The sequence below is a fragment of the Salvelinus fontinalis genome, chromosome 8 (assembly GCF_029448725.1).
Source record: "Salvelinus fontinalis isolate EN_2023a chromosome 8, ASM2944872v1, whole genome shotgun sequence".
Taxonomy (NCBI): Eukaryota; Metazoa; Chordata; class Actinopteri; order Salmoniformes; family Salmonidae; genus Salvelinus; species Salvelinus fontinalis.
This window is the reverse complement of record NC_074672.1, coordinates 37,400,881-37,421,201: the sequence shown is the minus strand read 5'-3', so window position 1 is coordinate 37,421,201 and position 20,321 is coordinate 37,400,881. Positions and strand designations below refer to the sequence as shown.

The 20,321-nt window shown below is 46.0% G+C and overlaps 1 protein-coding gene across 2 annotated transcripts in view; it reads left to right on the top strand.

Moving 5' to 3' along the window:
* The window catches only part of grm6a (glutamate receptor, metabotropic 6a), a 46,070-nt gene that overhangs the window by 19,353 nt on the left and 6,396 nt on the right, over positions 1-20,321 (top strand). For both annotated transcript variants that reach the window (XM_055932403.1, XM_055932402.1), the window contains exons 3-10: positions 5,065-5,281; positions 6,027-6,162; positions 11,049-11,203; positions 11,780-11,920; positions 12,048-12,248; positions 15,275-15,414; positions 15,989-16,612; positions 18,385-18,696. In XM_055932403.1, the coding sequence (XP_055788378.1) occupies positions 5,065-5,281; positions 6,027-6,162; positions 11,049-11,203; positions 11,780-11,920; positions 12,048-12,248; positions 15,275-15,414; positions 15,989-16,612; positions 18,385-18,696 (1,926 nt within the window). The remainder of the gene's footprint in view (positions 1-5,064; positions 5,282-6,026; positions 6,163-11,048; positions 11,204-11,779; positions 11,921-12,047; positions 12,249-15,274; positions 15,415-15,988; positions 16,613-18,384; positions 18,697-20,321) is intronic.

Genomic DNA, 20,321 nt, shown 5'->3' with positions numbered 1-20,321 from the left:
GTATTTTGGGAGAGAGTGGTAAGAAGCCTGAAACTCCTGAAACCTATAGCAGTAGCCATTGCACGGATTGAGGGAGACAATGCCATCCTGTCTGATGTTCAGACTCTGCTTGCAGATGTAAGAGAAGAAATCCGTTCTGCCCTGCCCACTTCACTGTTGCTCCAAGCAGAGGAAACTGCAGTTCTGAAATACATCAAAAAGCGCAAAGACTTCTGCCTGAAGCCCATACACGCCACAGCATACATGTTGGACCCCAAGTTTGCTGGCAGGAGCATCCTGTCTGGTGCAGAGATCAACAAGGCCTATGGTATCATCACTACCATGTCTCCCCACCTTGGCCTGGATGAGGGCAAGGTTCTTGGCAGTCTGGCAAAGTACTCTTCCAAGCAAGGGCTTTGGGATGGAGATGCAATATGGTAGTTGTGCCAACATGTCTCATCAGCCACCTGGTGGAAGGGACTTTGTGGATCTGAGGCTCTTTTCCCAGTTGCCTCCATCATCCTTCAAATCCCACCAATATCAGCTGCCTCGGAGCACAGCTGGTCCTTGTTTGGGAACACACACACCAAAGCACGCAACAAGCTGACCAATACAGGGAGTGAAAAATTGGTGGCCATCCGGGCATATTTTCGTCTTTTGAGCCTGTCAACGAGCCATCCTCAACAAGGTTGGAAAGTGACAGTTAAGATGAGGCCTCGGAGTCTGATGTTCAAGAGGTGGACATTGAGGAGGTCCAGGGAGAAGACATGGAAGCCTGAGCGGAAGACAGCCAAAGCTTTAGTTTCTAGACTATCATTTTACAGATGTATGTTGAAAACGTTTTTGGGAGATGCGATGGATCATTGGGATCATTCAATATTTCTATCAGGAATCAAGGTAAGACCCAGATGCAGACATGTCGAATTGACAGTGGTTTAATAGTCCAACAGGAGCGGGCAATAGACAGGTTAAAGCGGGCAGGGGTCAGTAAGACAGAGGTGGGGCAACGGTATCGGACGGTAGGCAGGGTCAGGGTAGGCAGAGGTCAACAATCCAGAGGTGGGGCAAAGGTACAGATCGGCAAACAAGCACAGGGTCAGGGGCAGGCAGAGCAGTCAGGCAGGCGGGCTCAGAGTCAGGACAGGCAAGGGTCAAAAACAGAAGGGCGAGAAAAATGGGAGAGTTGGAAAAGCAGGAGCTGAGAACAAAAACTATGGTTGACTTGACAAACAAGACGTACTGGCAATGGACAAACCGAGAACAGGTATAAATACACAGGATAATGGAGAAGATGAGCGACACCCGGAGGGGGCTGGATACAATCACAAGGACAGGTGAAACAGATCAGTGTGTGACAATTCCCTTTATTTTGTTGTTCAGTGAAATCATTCCATGTGAAGAGTCATCTCATTTAATTAAAGTTCAATTCGTAACTAAATCGTTTTTTTAAAATTTCTATTGGAAGGATTTAATCGTTTGCAATTATGTCTACTTATGATAAGGTAAAAGGTTTATGTTTCTGTCTCCATATGATTTGGTAAATATACCCATTGCAAAAAACATCTACATTTAAATGGTGTTAATATTAATTTGCATATATGTCCATTAATTCCCATATATTCCTGTTAATTCCAATATATTCCCGTTAATTCCCACGAAAAGTTTCCACCTATGAATATTCCCCAAAATGTGCAATCCTAGCTGCAATCAAGTTGTGTTTTGTCTTCACTGTACAATGGCTCACTCTTCTCTTCAATAAACATTAGCATTTCCTTCAGGATGATCAGTATGCCTAGCAGACATGCCTAGCACACACACAGTATGCCTAGCACACACATAACCATGAACAAATGTCACGCAATACCCATGCAGGAGTCGGTCTCGGGAGTTCAGATGCTCTTATGCATACCTGTTCAGTGTGTTTAGGAATAGTGTCGTTGTCTATCAGGCCTGGCCCAGTTGGCCGGTCTCCAGGGTGGTGGTTTGAGTTAAAAGGTAGTCTACAGTAGACTTTCCCCCATCTGTGGTGACTCCTCACGCTTTGGGCCACTCAACCTCTTCCTCAGAGAAAAAACACTAAATCATACATGACTTCTGACTCGGTTCCTCTTCCTTAAATAGAGCTTTATTCCAATGTAAAAATCATGAGCAGCTGGATTTTATCTTCAGATAGGAATGTAAGTTCAGAAAACCCCAACTATTTAATATCCAGAGAGCAATTTAATTCCAGCTAGATGTCAAATGTTGATGGAGGGGAGGGTTGTGTAGAGGGGTGGACATCAGGGTGGACATGTCTACTGCTTCGCTGCCCCTAGGTGAAAGCCGATGCCAGCAGGTAAAAAGGGAATAGACTCATTTCCCCAGACAGACCCAGATACAGACAGAACAGTGAGATCCAGCTGTGCCCAGTAGGAGCTGTTCATCCCTACTGTGAAATTACCTCATAATGTAGGGTCACTAACATTGTTTTAGAACACTGATTACCATAATCCAGCCCATTCTGTGCTAAGGTCCTGTCTATTCTATTCAGTCCTGATATTTTCTGCAGAACGATATGGTAAAAAGCTAAATAATGTGATACTTCCCTCAGAAAACGTATCATGACTTAATAATTATGTTCTTTCTATTGAATCATAAGCATAACCATTGTCTGTAGTCTGCACATAGGGGACTATTTGAGTTGTCTGCTGAAGCAGTAATAGGTTGTTCAGTGTAAATGATTATCATAACATTATTTTCCTCATGATAATACTTTAGGTTGGGAGCATCACCTGAACTCCACATTACCTTTGTTGGAAGCACACATGTTTGTTTTGTTCATTTAACTGTCTCACTGACAGACAGACAGACAGACAGACAGACAGACAGACAGACAGACAGACAGACAGACGGGGGACGGACAGACAAACAGACGGGTGACAGACAGACGGGGGACAGACAGACAGACGGGGGACAGACAGACAAGGGACGGACAGACAGACAGAGAGAGATAGAGAGACAAACAGACAGACAGACAGACAGGTGACAGACAGAGAGAGAGATAGATAGATACTATACACAGACAGACAGACAGACAGACAGACAGACAGACAGACAGACAGACAGACAGACAGACAGACATTGTACTGTAGATATATATACTGAGCCAAAATATAAATGCAATATGCAACAGTTTCTAATATTTTACTGAGTTACAGTTCATATAAGGAAATCAGTCAATTGAAAAAAAATGACTAGGCTCTAATCTATGGATTCCACATGACTAAAAATACAGATATGCATCTGTTGGTCACAGAAACCTTTAAAAAATGTAGGGGCATGGATCAGAAAACCAGTCAGTATCCGGTGTGATCACCATTTGCCTCATACTGCGTGACACATCTCATTTGAGTTGATTGACACCTTTCATTGTGGCCTGTGGAATGTTGTCTCACTCCTCTTCAATGGCTGTGTGAAGTTGCTGGATATTGGTGGGAACTGGAAGACGCTGTCGTACACGTCGATCCAGAGTATCCCAAACCTGCTCAATGGGTGACATGGAGAAATGCTCACTAACAGGGATGTACATTTGAGAGAAAAAAGCTTTTTGTGTGTATGGACAATTTCGGAGATAATTTATTTCAGCTCATGAAACATGGGACCAACACTTTACATGTTGCGTTTATATTTTTGTTCAGTATAGATACAGATAGTCTGCTTTCACAGTCACGAAGCAACAACAGTATGAAAGAGATAGAAACCATTATGGTGATTAAAATATTGGATTTGGATTGGGGTCCCCTCAGCTAAACGAGAATTAAATTCTCTGTCTGGTTAGTCCGCCAGTATTTCATCCATGGGCTGGGCTGATCCCATGTGAAATCATTAAGGAATTAATTAATTAATATGATTGGTTCTTACCAACATATCCATTAATTGTTAAACAAAATACACTTGCATTTCTCCTAGTGCTAATATATATTTACTTTGATTCAGATAGGACATGGCACACACACACACACACACACACATATTGTGTGTAAATGTGTAGAATGAGTTGAGACTTCGAATGCAGGTTAAGCAGCACATGGTCAGACTTTGAATGCTAAGCGACACATGGTCAGACTTTGAATGCTAAGTGGCACATGGTCAGACTTTGAATGCAGGTTAAGCGTCACATGGTCAGACTTTGAATGCTAAGTGGCACATGGTCAGACTTTGAATGCTAAGTGGCACATGGTCAGACTTTGAATGCCAAGCGACACATGGTCAGACTTTGAATGCAGGTTAAGCGTCACATGGTCAGACTTTGAATGCTAAGCGTCACATGGTCAGACTTTGAATGCTAAGTGGCACATGGTCAGACTTTGAATGCTAAGTGGCACATGGTCAGACTTTGAATGCAGGTTAAGCGTCACATGGTCAGACTTTGAATGCTAAGTGGCACATGGTCAGACTTTGAATGCTAAGTGGCACATGGTCAGACTTTGAATACAGGTTAAGCGGCACATGGTCAGACTTTGAATGCTAAGTGGCACATGGTCAGTATTAAATGTATTGTGTGGTGTAAAGCTGAGAAACAACACCACTGCCTCTTGATCTCTGTCTCTCTCCCTCTGTGCTTAACTTAATTATACTAAAAAACCTTCTAATCCAAACCAGATAATCTGTCCAATGTTTTCTCTCCTTTTCTATTTACATCCCTCTGTATCTGTCTAAACCTGACTCTGAAAAAAATTAAATTTCAAAATGCCTAGACAACACTGGAATAAGTGGCCATGACATTAAGACCCTTATACAAGCAGAGCGCCTTGGGAAATAAGCACAGAGTCAGTTTATGCATTGACAGCCACCGTTCTGTCAGGTTGATATCCTAATATAAAGCATTGGCTTGGGAATGTCGTATGTTTGCAATAAAACCGGGAAATGCCTTCCAGATATGCATGTATGCAGTATATACAGTATATCTAATTAGACATTTATGAACCTCAGGGCACATAAAGAGTTGACGCAGATAAAATGTGCTTTTATTGGCAGTGTAGATAAACAGCTGTACAGAAGAATTATAAAGAGAAAGTTTACTGGTTTACCATGTTCTCTGTTCAGATTCCCCAGATCAGCTATGCCTCCACAGCCCCAGAGTTGAGTGACAATAATCGCTACGACTTCTTCTCGCGTGTGGTCCCTCCTGACTCGTACCAGGCCCAGGCTATGGTGGACATAGTCAAGGCAATGGGCTGGAACTATGTGTCTACACTGGCATCAGAGGGAAGCTACGGGGAGAGCGGAGTTGATTCCTTCCAGCAGATCTCGAGAGAGGCAGGTACAGTCAACAAGCTCCTCTCCTCTCTTCCTGGTACCATATATATAATCTGTTACGTTAATCAGCTGTCCATCATAATACATGTATTGGCTGCTGTTGCCCGAAAACAGCCATTCTGAAGTCTATCGTCTCCTCTCTGTGGTCAACACGTTCTTCCTGTGGCCATCATCAATTCATAATGAGATCTCTGAGAGCACAAATATGGATTATTGCTGGTAGCCGTCATGTTTTATTCTCATTCATATTTCATTTTTATTTGTTCAGTATCAACATCAATGTCCATGTCTTCTCTCTCTCTGTTTATTTGTTCCGTATCAACATCAATGTCCATGTCTTCTCTCTCTCTGTTTATTTGTTCCGTATCAACATCAATGTCCATGTCTTCTCTCTCTCTCTGTTTATTTGTTCCGTATCAACATCAATGTCCATGTCTTCTCTCTCTCTCTGTTTATTTGTTCCGTATCAACATCAATGTCCATGTCTTCTCTCTCTCTCTGTTTATTTGTTCCGTATCAACATCAATGTCCATGTCTTCTCTCTCTCTCTGTTTATTTGTTCCGTATCAACATCAATGTCCATGTCTTCTCTCTCTCTGTTTATTTGTTCCGTATCAACATCAATGTCCATGTCTTCTCTCCTCTCTCTCTGTTTATTTGTTCCGTATCAACATCAATGTCCATGTCTTCTCTCTCTGTTTATTTGTTCCGTATCAACATCAATGTCCATGTCTTCTCTCTCTCTGAAGGAGGTCTGTGCATCGCACAGTCTCTTAAGATCCCACGAGAGCCCAAGCCGGGAGAGTTTGACAAGATCATTAGAAGGCTGATGGAAACGTCCAATGCCCGGGGGGTCATCATCTTTGCAAATGAGGATGACATCAAGTAAGTGATAGATAAGTTACGCCGTAGAGAACTGCATGTTAGATTCTCCTCTCTTCAGTGATGGTTCACTGTAATTAGAATGCGGTCTCCATATTAATGAGGCTCAGAAGTATGAATGGAATACTGTCTAGAAGTGTTCTATTAGGTATTTAAGGAGGGGAGTTAAAACAAAAAGGAAAACCCAACTGGCCCCCAAGTGAATGAATCTATGTGGTACCTGAGGATTAAATGTCTGTGGAGCTCAAATGGAATCTGTATTGATTGAGTGAGAGACATATCTGTTTCATGCCTGGACTGATCCGAACTATGGGTTCAGTTGATTCAAGCTTGGGTGGAAAGGGAGATGAACTTAATTTAAAAATATGTGTAGTACCCTTGTGTGTTCTAATTGAACCATACATCTTAAAGGATGAAAAACGACCACTGTCCTGTCGCGTGACACATAAATAGAAACATAGATTGTATTATCTGATTTAAATATAAGGTAAATGTAGGTTACCATTGAACCAGAAAAAGGATATTCAAAAATGATGGAATAGATGTCATACAGGATCAGTCGTCGCTTTCTTTTAAATTACCATGGTTTTACAAGGACACAATTGCATGAGTTAATGTACTCAATGACTCATGTCTTTTTGCTGCTGCTCTGCTCTTGCCACATACAGTATAACAGAATTAGACTCTCTTGGAAAGCACTCATGTTAGCCTCTTTTTCAACCATGTTTCTGTAGGATTTCCATGTGGAACGTTTTTAACGCAAGACCTGCCTATTTCATTCAGATTGCACGATACTGTAGGTCACATGTTTTATCTAATTTCATTGCGCCGTGTGTGTGTGTGTGCGTGTGCGTGCGTGTGCGTGTGCGTGTGTGCTGCAGGAAGGACAAACAAGACATGTACTTGTAATAGCTGTCGCTCTCCTCATCCTCGGATGAGGTGAGGAGAGAAGGATCTTCTGACCAAAATGCGGAGTCAGGGAAATATGCCATCTTTATTTATTTACAACGATAACTGATGACACGAAAACAAACAAAACACTTTCAACAAACTACAAAATAAGAAAACGACGTACACGCAACCTGAACATAAACTTACATGGACAAACGTAAACTCACGAACAGGAACGGACATCGAAACGAACGAACAGCCAAACAGCTCCAAAAGTGAATACATCTAACATAACAAAGACATCACAGGAGACAATCACCCACAAACACACAGTGATAATGCCCTACCTAAATATGACTCTTGATTAGAGGAAAATGCAAACCACCTGCCTCTAATCAAGAGCCATACCAGGCAAACCGAAACCAACATAGAAACAGATAACATAGACTGCCCACCCATAACACATGCCCTGACCAAAAACACATAAAAACTAACATAAATAGGTCAGGACTGTTACAGTACCCCCCCCCCCAAGGTGCGAACGCCGGGCGCACCAGCACAAAGTCCAGGGGAGGGTCCGGGTGGGCAGTTGACCACGGTGGTGGTTCCGGTTCCGGACGCTGTCCCCATACCACCATAGTCACTCCCCTCTTCTGTCTACCCCTACCACTGACCACCCAAACATTACCTTCCCCTAAATAATCAGCTAGCACCGGAACAAGGGGCAGCACCGGGACAAGGGGTAGCACCGGGACAAGGGGCAGCACAAAAACAAGGGGCAGCACAAAAACAAGGGGCAGCACCGGGACAAGGGGCAGCACCGGGACAAGGGGCAGCACCGGGACAAGGGGCAGCACCGGGACAAGGGGCAGCACCGGGACAAGGGGCAGCACCGGGACAAGGGGCAGCACCGGGACAAGGGGCAGCACCGGGACAAGGGGCAGCACCGGGACAAGGGGCAGCACCGGGACAAGGGGCAGCACCGGGACAAGGGGCAGCACCGGGACAAGGGGCAGCACCGGGACAAGGGGCAGCACCGGGACAAGGGGCAGCACCGGGACAAGGGGCAGCACCGGGACAAGGGGCAGCACCGGGACAAGGGGCAGCACCGGGACAAGGGGCAGCACCGGGACAAGGGGCAGCACCGGGACAAGGGGCAGCACCGGGACAAGGGGCAGCACCGGGACAAGGGGCAGCACCGGGACAAGGGGCAGCACCGGGACAAGGGGCAGCACCGGGACAAGGGGCAGCACCGGGACAAGGGGCAGATCCCGGCTGAAGGACTCTGGCAGGTCCTGTTTGGACGGCTCTGGCAGGTCCATGCAGGCTGACGGCTCTCTACGCTCATGGCAGGCTGACGGCTCTCGACGCTCATGGCAGGCTGACGGCTCTCGACGCTCATGGCAGGCTGACGGCTCTCGACGCTCATGGCAGGCTGACGGCTCTCGACGCTCATGGCAGGCTGACGGCTCTCGACGCTCATGGCAGACTGACGGCTCTCGCTGCTCATGGCAGACTGACTGCTCTGGCTGCTCATGGCTCTCTGACGGCTCTGGCTGCTCATGGCTCTCTGACGGCTCTGGCTGCTCATGGCTCTCTGACGGCTCTGGCTGCTCATGGCTCTCTGACGGCTCTGGCTGCTCATGGCTCTCTGACGGCTCTGGCTGCTCATGGCTCTCTGACGGCTCTGGCTGCTCATGGCTCGCTGGCGGCTCTGGCAGATCCTGTCTGGTTGGCGGCTCTGGCAGATCCTGTCTGGTTGGCGGCTCTGGCAGATCCTGTCTGGTTGGCGGCTCTGGCAGATCCTGTCTGGCGGGCGGCTCTAGCGGCTCCTGTCTGGCTGACGGCTCTAGCGGCTCCTGTCTGGCGGATGGCTCTGTAGGCTCATGGCAGACGGGCGGCTTTGCAGGCTCATGGCAGACGGGCGGCTTTGCAGGCTCCTGGCAGACGGATGGCGCTGGGGAGACGGATGGCTCAGATGGCGCTGGGGAGACGGATGGCTCAGATGGCGCTGGGGAGACGGATGGCTCAGATGGCGCTGGGGAGACGGATGGCTCTGGCCGGATACGGCGCACTGTAGACCTGGTGCGTGGTGCCGGAACTGGAGGCACCGTGCTAATGACAAGCACCTTCCTACTAGTGCGGGGAGCAGGGACAGGGCACACTGTATTCTCAAAGCCTACTCTATCCCTGATGCGTGGTACCGGCACTGGTGACGCCGGGCTGAGGACAAGCACATCAGGATTAGTAGGGGGAGAAGATACAGTGGGTTCAGGGCTCTGGAGACGCACTGGTAGCTTAGTGCGTAATATAGGCACTGTAGGTACTAGGCTGGGGCGGGGAGGTGGCGCCGGAAATACCGGACCGTGCAGGCGTACTGGCTCTCTTGAGCATTGAGCCTGCCCAACCTTACCTGGTTGAATGCTCCCGGTCGCCCTGCCAGTGCGGCGAGGTGGAATAGCCCGCACTGGGCTATGCAGGCGAACCGGGGAAACCATGCGTAAGGCAGGTGCCATGTATGCCGGCCCGAGGAGACGCACTGGAGACCAGACGCGTTGAGCCGGCCTCATGACACCTGGCTCAATGCCCAATCTAGCCCTACCAGTGCGGGGAGGTGGAATAACCCGCACTGGGCTATGCACACGTACAGGAGACACCGTGCGCTCTACTGCGTAACACGGTGTCTGCCCGTACTCCCGCTCTCCACGGTTAGCCTGGGAAGTGGGCGCAGGTCTCCTACCTGCCCTTGGCCCACAACCCCTTAGCCCCCCCCCAAGAAATTTTTGGGAGTTACTCACGGGCTTTTCGGGCTTCCGTGCAAGACGTGTCCCCTCATAATTCCGGTTACGAGCTTGAATCTCCGGCTTCCATCCACGTCTCCTAGCTGCCTCCTCATACCAGCGCTCCTGGGCTGTGGCTGCCTCACTCTTCTCACGAGAGCAGCGATTTCCTCCAGTTTGCGCCCAGGGTCCTCTACCAGACAGGATCTCCTCCCAAGTCCAAAAGTCTTTATTGCTCCGTCGATTTTTCCCATACCGCTTGGTCTCTGTATTTTGGTGGGTGATTCTGTAATAGCTGTCGCTCTCCTCATCCTCGGATGAGGTGAGGAGAGAAGGATCTTCTGACCAAAATGCGGAGTCAGGGAAATATGCCATCTTTATTTATTTACAACGATAACTGATGACACGAAAACAAACAAAACACTTTCAACAAACTACAAAATAAGAAAACGACGTACACGCAACCTGAACATAAACTTACATGGACAAACGTAAACTCACGAACAGGAACGGACATCGAAACGAACGAACAGCCAAACAGCTCCAAAAGTGAATACATCTAACATAACAAAGACATCACAGGAGACAATCACCCACAAACACACAGTGATAATGCCCTACCTAAATATGACTCTTGATTAGAGGAAAATGCAAACCACCTGCCTCTAATCAAGAGCCATACCAGGCAAACCGAAACCAACATAGAAACAGATAACATAGACTGCCCACCCATAACACATGCCCTGACCAAAAACACATAAAAACTAACATAAATAGGTCAGGACTGTTACAGTACTACAGTATATGTTGTGGTCTGACATCTCTATATGATGTGTTGGCAGCCAATCCATCTGATTGATTCCCTCTACTTGCCTGGAAGCAGTCATGTCTCCCTGTCAGTTGTTAAACGTATATCAAAACACCATATGGAATATGGAGTTGTCAGGTGGCATTATGTAAATTGCCTAAAGATTTGTGTGAATATATTTAATTTCCTTCTGTACGATAAGATTAAGCCTCCCCTACTGTTGATTCTATTCTCACCTCAGAGACTTGGTTGCTTATTATTCTAACACACAAAGCACCTTTGGCATATGTCTTGTATGAAATTTGAATGTGAAAAACAGGAAAGCCTGTCTCTGATTGCTATAGTCTAGGCCACTGTGCCCTAGACTAGAGTTTAATCCACTCCATTTCCTCCCTTGTGTGTGTGTGTAGACGGGTTCTGGAGGCAGCGAAGAAGGCCAACCTCACGGGTCACTTCCTGTTTGTAGGTTCTGACAGCTGGGGTGCCAAGAGCTCCCCTATTCTAGACCAGGAGGACGTGGCTGAGGGAGCTGTCACCATTCTACCCAAGAGAGCCTCTATTGAAGGTATCCCCAACAACCCTACGACCAAATTCAACAATCCTACATCCCAATCCAACAACCCTACATTCCAATTCAACCACCTAACATCCCAATCCAACAACCCTACGACCAAATTCAACAGTCCTACATCCCAATCCAACAAACCTACATCCCAATCCAACAACCCTACGACCAAATTCAACAATCCTACATTCCAAGCCAACAAACCTACATCCCAATCCAACAACCCTACGACCAAATTCAACAATCCTACATCCCAAGCCAACAAACCTACATCCCAATCCAACAACCCTACGACCAAATTCAACAATCCTACATTCCAAGCCAACAAACCTACATCCCAAACCAACAACTATACATCACACTTCAACAACCCTACATTACAATCCAACAACCCTACATCCCAAACCAACAACCCTACATCCCAAACCAACAACTATACATCACAATCCAACAACCCTACATCCCAAACCAACAATGCCTATGTATCATTGCCATGGTGGTTGATCACTGGGATAAGATGCCACTGTTTGCCACTTCACTAATCCTCTGACTGGAAGTTTTGTTTCCATGGCTCAGGCTTCGACCAGTACTTCACCTCCAGATCATTAGAGAACAACCGTAGAAACATTTGGTTCGCTGAGTTCTGGGAGGACGATTTCAGGTGTAAACTGACAAGACCAGGCATCAAAATAGACAGTGAAAAGAAAAAGTGTACAGGTCAGAAGCTAGCATTGATTAAACATCAAAGTTGGTTACTCAATTTTGTAGTGATAAGAGGACACTGGCAATAGTGTATCTTTCTCTTGCTCTCTACCCCTCCCCCCTCTCTCTCTCCATGTGACAGGAGAGGAGAGGATAAATCGTGACACTGCATATGAGCAGGAGGGGAAGGTGCAGTTTGTAATCGATGCGGTCTACGCAATGGCCCATGCCTTACACAGCATGCACCTGGACCTGTGCCCCGGCGCAATGGGCGTCTGTGACAAGATGGATCCCGTGGAGGGCCAGTTGCTGCTCAACTATATTCGTTCTGTGAACTTTAACGGTGGGTTATTATTGTGCCTTACTGACACAGCAGATGTTTATTTTGAACTTGTGAGGGATTTAGCTCACCTAACTACTGCATCTACTCAGGAAGAGCTGGCTGGCTGGCTGGTAGAGTTGTCTGATGGTGATACACTGTGGCCATCCTTCTCCTCCATGCTAGCGTGCTGTGCTGTGGTTCTGAGAATACATCTCTTTAAGCCACTGTCAGTCCCCAATCCCACCACCATTGTCCAGGCACAAAATCCCCTTCTCCTCCCCGCTGTCCCTCCCTGGGCTTCTCATCTCATAACAGACCATTTCTGTTCTGTGTTGCTTTGGTGGGACGAAATCTTTCTATGAAAAACATTCCCATTTAGACTGCCCCTCTGTGCCAGTGTCTCTGTCATCTGAAAACACTCTGAAGGGAATGCCTGAAGGGACCTACCGAACAAGCTATATGCATTACTGCAGAGAACCTGCTAAGTCCTTATTTCCATGCAGGCATTTCAATTGAGGCTTCCTTTATCTTTAAGGAGGAGGAGAACCGCATCTGTATTTACTGAAAATGGTTCACTAATGGTCAGAGGGAGCTGTACAGTTCAGCTAACTAACGGTCAGAGGTCGCTGTACAGTTCAGCTAACTAACGGTCAGAGGGAGCTGTACAGTTCAGATAACTAACGGTCAGAGGTCGCTGTACAGTTCAGATAACTAACGGTCAGAGGGAGCTGTACAGTTCAGCTAACTAACGGTCAGAGGGAGCTGTACAGTTCAGATAACTAACGGTCAGAGGGAGCTGTACAGTTCAGCTAACTAACGGTCAGAGGGAGCTGTACAGTTCAGCTAACTAACGGTCAGAGGTCGCTGTACAGTTCAGCTAACTAACGGTCAGAGGGCGCTGTACAGTTCAGATAACTAACGGTCAGAGGGAGCTGTACAGTTCAGCTAACTAACGGTCAGAGGGAGCTGTACAGTTCAGCTAACTAACGGTCAGAGGTCGCTGTACAGTTCAGCTAACTAACGGTCAGAGGGCGCTGTACAGTTCAGCTAACTAACGGTCAGAGGGAGCTGTACAGTTCAGCTAACTAACGGTCAGAGGTTGCTGTACAGTTCAGCTAACTAACGGTCAGAGGTTGCTGTACAGTTCAGCTAACTAACGGTCAGAGGTCGCTGTACAGTTCAGCTAACTAACGGTCAGAGGTCGCTGTACAGTTCAGCTAACTAACGGTCAGAGGTCGCTGTACAGTTCAGCTAACTAACGGTCAGAGGTCGCTGTACAGTTCAGCTAACTAACGGTCAGAGGGCGCTGTACAGTTCAGCTAACTAACGGTCAGAGGGCGCTGTACAGTTCAGCTAACTAACGGTCAGAGGGTGCTATACAGTTCAGCTAACTAACGGTCAGAGGGCGCTGTACAGTTCAGCTAACTAACGGTCAGAGGGTGCTATACAGTTCAGCTAACTAACGGTCAGAGGGTGCTATACAGTTCAGCTAACTAACGGTCAGAGGGTGCTATACAGTTCAGCTCACTAACGGTCAGAGGGCGCTGTACAGTTCAGCTAACTAACGGTCAGAGGGTGCTATACAGTTCAACTAACTAACTGTCAGAGGGCGCTATATAGTTCAGCTAACTAACGGTCAGAGGGCGCTGTACAGTTCAGATAACTAACGGTCAGAGGGAGCTGTACAGTTCAGCTAACTAACGGTCAGAGGGCGCTGTACAGTTCAGCTAACTAACAGTCAGAGGGTGCTATACAGTTCAGCTAACTAACGGTCAGAGGGTGCTATACAGTTCAGCTCACTAATGCAAATGAAACAGCTGCTCATCCATTGAAGATAAAAGACCTTGCCTAATGCAACAATTGTATTTGCCAATCACGTTTTTTAATTTTCTGTCCTTTGATTTACAAAAATCAGTGATTGTCCTTTATGCAATTCAAAATCCATCTGTTTTTATTTTGTCCTTGTTTAGAAAATGAAAGGAAATGTGTCTCTGTGTGGTATTTGAGGGAAGGAAAGTGTGTGAATGAATAATACATATGTAACAGCTGGTTGGGTTGAAGTACAGGACTGTAAAAAGCTCAGAGGAATATGCACAAAGTGGTTAGGAGTATTTACGATTTCTGTTGCATAAAGCCTGTCTTCTACCTTGGTTGAGGAGTTCTGTTGCATAAAGCCTGTCTTCTACTTTGGTTTTGGTCTATCCTCAATACGTTGAAAGGACCAATCATTCAAACCTTGGTTTAACTAAAGCATTAAAATCAAATTGGCATGCTTCACAATCACTCAAGTCACATTTTTACATCATACCCGCCTGCTGTATATCCACTAAGAACTATATTCCCTCGACTCTTCTTCAGTCATCTCTTTTTAAGACTCTTCTCCAGTCATCTCTTTGTAAGACTCCTCTCCAGTCATCTCTTTGTAAGACTCTTCTCCAGTCATCTCTTTGTAAGACTCTTCTCCAGTCATCTCTTTGTAAGACTCTTCTCCAGTCATCTCTTTGTAAGACTCTTCTCCAGTCATCTCTTTGTAAGACTCTTCTCCAGTCATCTCTTTGTAAGACTCTTCTCCAGTCATCTCTTTGTAAGACTCTTCTCCAGTCATCTCTTTGTAAGACTCTTCTCCAGTCATCTCTTTGTAAGACTCTTCTCCAGTCATCTCTTTGTAAGACTCTTCTCCAGTCATCTCTTTGTAAGACTCTTCTCCAGTCATCTCTTTATGGACCAAAACGGTGTGTTTAGCTGTTTCACAGTAAAAGACAATACAATCTTCTTGAAAGGATGATGATAGTGTGTTCCCTACTTACTATTTATGACAGGTGGACTTGTTTGGAGGCAATGTTGTCATGTATCAGTGATCAGATAATACTGGATCTTCCCATTGACACCGATTTTCACGTGCATTATGCATTTATGTTTCATAGAATGAATTTATCTTACTTACTCGTAAGCGATTTCAGCATTACTAACAGTAAATCTGCTATTTCCCTCAATATGATTGATGTTGCTGGTTTGTCTCACTAGTCTTCTCTTGTGTTTTCATACAGGCAGTGCAGGGACAGGAGTTCTATTCAATGAGAATGGAGATGCACCAGGACGATATGACATCTTCCAGTATCAGATGTCAAACACTACCATTCCTGGATACAGAGTCATAGGTCAATGGACCAACAATCTGCGACTCAATGTAACTCATATTTAAGGACAATTACATTGTCTGTCTGAACATTTTGCTACATTGTTGATGATTTGTGAGAAGAAAGATATATTTTTAACTACATTTACAGCACTCATACTGTCCTCTCTCTCCCTCTTTCTCTCTCTCTTTCTCTCTTTCTCTCTCTCTTTCTCTCTTTCTCTCCCTCTCTCTCCCTCTCTCTCCCTCTTTCTTTCTCTCTCTCTCTCTCTCTCTCTCTCTCAATCTCTCTCTCTCTCTCTCTCAATCTCTCTCTCTCCCTCTCTCTCTTTCTTTCTCTCTCTCTCTCTCTCTCTCTCTCAATCTCTCTCTCTCCCTCTCTCTCTTTCTTTCTTTCTTTCTTTCTCTCTCTCTCTCTCTCAATCTCTCTCTCAATCTCTCTCTCTCCCTCTCTCTCCCTCTTTCTCTCTTTCACTCTTTCTCTCAATCTCTCTCTCTCTCCCTCTTTCTTTCTCTCTCTCTCTCGCTCAATCTCTCTCTCTCTCAATCTCTCTCCCTCTCTCTCCCTCTTTCTCTCTCACTCCCTCCCTCTCTCTCCCTCTCTATTTTTCTCTCTGTACTGTAGATGGAGGAGATGCAGTGGTCAGGTGGGGACCGTCAGATCCCTGACTCAGTGTGCAGTTTCCCCTGTAACCCTGGAGAGAGGAAGAAGATGGTGAAGGGTGTGCCCTGCTGCTGGCACTGTGAGTTGTGTGACGGCTACCAATACCAGCTGAATGAGATGAACTGTGAGACCTGCCCCTTCAACATGCGCCCTACGCCTAACCGGACGAGCTGCCGGTCCACGCCCATCATCAAGCTGGAGTGGCACTCCCCCTGGGCCATCATCCCTGTGTTCCTGGCCATCCTGGGTATCCTGGCCACCTCCTTTGTGGTCATCACTTTCATCCGCTTCAACGACACGCCCATCGTCCGCGCCTCAGGCCGGGAGCTCAGCTACGTCCTCCTCACGGGCATCTTTCTCATCTACCTCATCACTTTCCTCATGATCGCAGAGCCAGGCGCAGTGGTGTGTGCGTTCCGTCGGCTGCTGCTGGGCCTGGGCATGGCCATCACCTACTCCGCCATGCTCACCAAGACCAACCGCATCTACCGCATCTTTGAGCAGGGCAAGAAGTCTGTGTCGCCACCTAAGTTCATCAGCCCCACCTCTCAGCTGGCCATCACGTTCATCCTCATGTCTGTACAGGTGAGTTTCAGGGCACCCTCAGAGTGAGGCAACGCTAGTTGGTTCCCCTGGTGTATTGATTTGCATCAGGTCTGATGTGTTGGGCGTCTACTTGCTCTCACTGTAGCTAGCCCTCGCTCTATGTGCTCATCAAGCCTCAACATCAAGGTCTTTCATCTACTGGTGTTGATTAGTATGTAGTGGTAGTGTGTTTCGTATATGGTAATGTTACATACGTATATCCTCCAATGCTTTTTAAGTTACAACATCAAGGTCTCTTTAGGATAGATATTGATTTATTTGTTAACTGTAGTAGTAAATTCATTATAAAGAAGAAAACATAATAAAATGTCATATCCAGAACTTGAAAAGTTCAGTAATTATCTTGTCCATCAAGATAAACTCTGTGAGATATATTAAATACATGTATTTTTGATTTAAGGCAATACTGTGAAAAGATTATGATTTTATGCCGACATAGTGATTGATTTGAATGCAAACTGATAAACCTCATCAATGTGAGTGCTTATCAACTCAGCTTGTTCATCATAGATGTCGGCCAGGGGTATTTAGAAAATGACTCTAAATAAATATAGTACCAAGAAGAGCAGGTTGCTGCATGGATGTTCTGCAGGTGGCCTGCAGGTAAAATGTAATTGATCTAATTGAAAACAGTACATAATCTATGGTCACTGCTTTACACACTTCAGCATGTCTGATATTATTCATCGCATAGAGGAGCCTCCTAAAGAATTTGTTGTTTGAGTTTAGTGCCAACATATAGTGAATTAGTCAGTGGGAACGTCAGGTTGAGCAAGGCCAGATTATGAAAGTTGTCTGCTTGCCTGCCTGGGATTGACAGCAGAAAGGCCTTGGCTTCTCTCTCTCTCTCAGCAGATAGGCCTTGGCTTCTCTCTCTCTCAGCAGCAAGGCCTTGGCTTCTCTCTCTCTCTCTCAGCAGCAAGGCCTTGGCTTCTCTCTCTCTCAGCAGCAAGGCCTTGGCTTCTCTCTCTCTCTCTCTCTCAATTCAATTCAAGGGGCTTTATTGGCATGGGAAACATATGTTAACATTGCCAAAGCAAGTGAAGTAGATAATATACAAAAGTGAAACAAACAATAAAAATGAACAGTAAACATTACACTCACAGAAGTTCTCTCTATCTCTCTCTCAGCAGCAAGGCCTTGGCTTCTCTCTCTATCAGCAGCAAGGCCTTGGCTTTTCTCTCCCTCTCAGCAGCAATGCCTTGGCTTCTCTCTCTCTTTCACTCTCAGCAGCAAGGCCTTGGTGTCTCTCTCTCTCAGCAGAGTAACATAACAGATGAATGAGTAGCCACTTAACCACTCAGTCTGACAGGTCACATCTGCTCTCTCTTGCTCTCTCCCCCTCTCTCCCTCTCTCTCTCTCTCTCTCTCTCTCTCTCCCTCCCTCCCTTTCTCACTCTCTCTCTCTCTCTCTCTCTCTCGCTGTCTCTCTCTCTCTCTCTCTCTCGCTGTCTCTCTCTCTCCCTCTCTCTCTCTGTCTCTGTCTCTGTCTCTGTCTCTCTCTCTCTCTCTCTCTCTCTATCTCCTCTGTCCCCCACTCACACCTCAAAACAACTTTTATAGAAGAAGAATATATGTTGTTGAGATTTGAATGTAAAAGTATATTGTTTTGTGTAATTGCAATTAAATTATACATAAAATTATAGACATGCAGAACAGATAAACATTTTAAAAAAAAATTTATATTCATTTGAGAGGCCTGATTCATAGTGTGGGTCTCTATGTGTTTATGTGTGTGTGTGTTTATGAAGCTGCTAGGGGTGTTTGTCTGGTTCGCTGTGATACCACCCCATACCATCATAGACTACGAGGAGCAGAGGCCTCCCAACCCAGAGATGGCCCGGGGCGTCCTCAAGTGTGACATGTCCGACCTGTCGCTAATCTGCTGCCTGAGCTACAGCATTGTCCTCATGGTGACCTGCACTGTCTACGCAGTCAAGAGCAGAGGGGTGCCGGAGACCTTTAACGAGGCCAAGCCCATCGGCTTCACCATGTACACCACATGCATTGTCTGGTTAGCTTTCGTGCCCATCTTTTTTGGCACGGCACAGTCCACAGAGAAGGTGAGATTCTACCGTGACATGATACTGATGTAACTGTAACTTTTTTAAATGGGCTGTTTTGCATTATTTAATATGATAGAAGTTGCTCTGTAAAAAAAGTATTTAGCAGGAAGTATTTCCCACGCTCACTTGCTCACGCTGACTTTCTTACCCTGTTCTTTACTCTGAAATTATGCAAATTAACCATTGTCTAAATGAGAGCATTAAATTGGGAAACAACCTGCCCGGCTCTTGATAACATTTTGAAGTTCCAAAGCAGACAGTATTTCTTTATAGCCAGCCTTTGATATGGGCATGAGGAGAGACACGGAGAGGGATGAAACGCCAGGAATGCTTTGTTCCTTTTTATCATACGACGACACACCATGACACACAGACAAAGGCTGCTCTAACCAACCGCATGCTTTGGGGGAATTTTATTGTGGTAGCAGGAAGATAAGGGAAGTGTGTGGGAGACCGGGGAACAATGTTTTAACCCTCTTAATAAATCTGTGTGATGGGAATATGGAATTATTGCATTAGCATGTATTACCACCTAGTGGCCAGGTGCCCTCCCACAAATGACTATTGATTACAAGAAAGGGGCAGGGGAGAAGTATTATTTTGTTCATATGTGTGTCGCTCTGGATAAGAGCGTCTGCTAAATGACTTAAATGTAAATGTAAATGTGTGAAAATCAGGAATTACTCAGAAACAAATATATGATTCCCCTGGGGAAGATACCGTACATAAAACCTACCCTGAAATAGAACAGCTAGGATCACATTCCATGGTCTCAGGTTCCCTGAAATAGAACAGCTAGGATCACATTCCATGGTCTCAGGTTCCCTGAAATAGAACAGCTAGGATCACATTCCATGGTCTCAGGTTCCCTGAAATAGAACAGCTAGGATCACATTCCATGGTCTCAGGTTCCCTGAAATAGAACAGCTAGGATCACATTCCATGGTCTCAGGTTCCCTGAAATAGAACAGCTAGGATCACATTCCATGGTCTCAGGTTCCCTGAAATAGAACAGCTAGGATCACATTCCATGGTCTCAGGTTCCCTGAAATAGAACAGCTAGGATCACATTCCATGGTCTCAGGTTCCCTGAAATAGAACAGCTAGGATCACATTCCATGGTCTCAGGTTCCCTGAAATAGAACAGCTAGGATCACATTCCATGGTCTCAGGTTCCCTGAAATAGAACAGCTAGGATCACATTCCATGGTCTCAGGTTCCCTGAAATAGAACAGCTAGGATCACATTCCATGGTCTCAGGTTCCCTGAAATAGAACAGCTAGGATCACATTCCATGGTCTCAGGTTCCCTGAAATAGAACAGCTAGGATCACATTCCATGGTCTCAGGTTCCCTGAAATAGAACAGCTAGGATCACATTTCATGGTCTCAGGTTCCCTGAAATAGAACAGCTAGGATCACATTCCATGGTCTCAGGTTCCCTGAAATAGAACAGCTAGGATCACATTCCATGGTCTCAGGTTCCCTGAAATAGAACAGCTAGGATCATATTCCATGGTCTCAGGTTCCCTGAAATAGAACAGCTAGGATCACATTCCATGGTCTCAGGTTCCCTGAAATAGAACAGCTAGGATCACATTCCATGGTCTCAGGTTCCCTGAA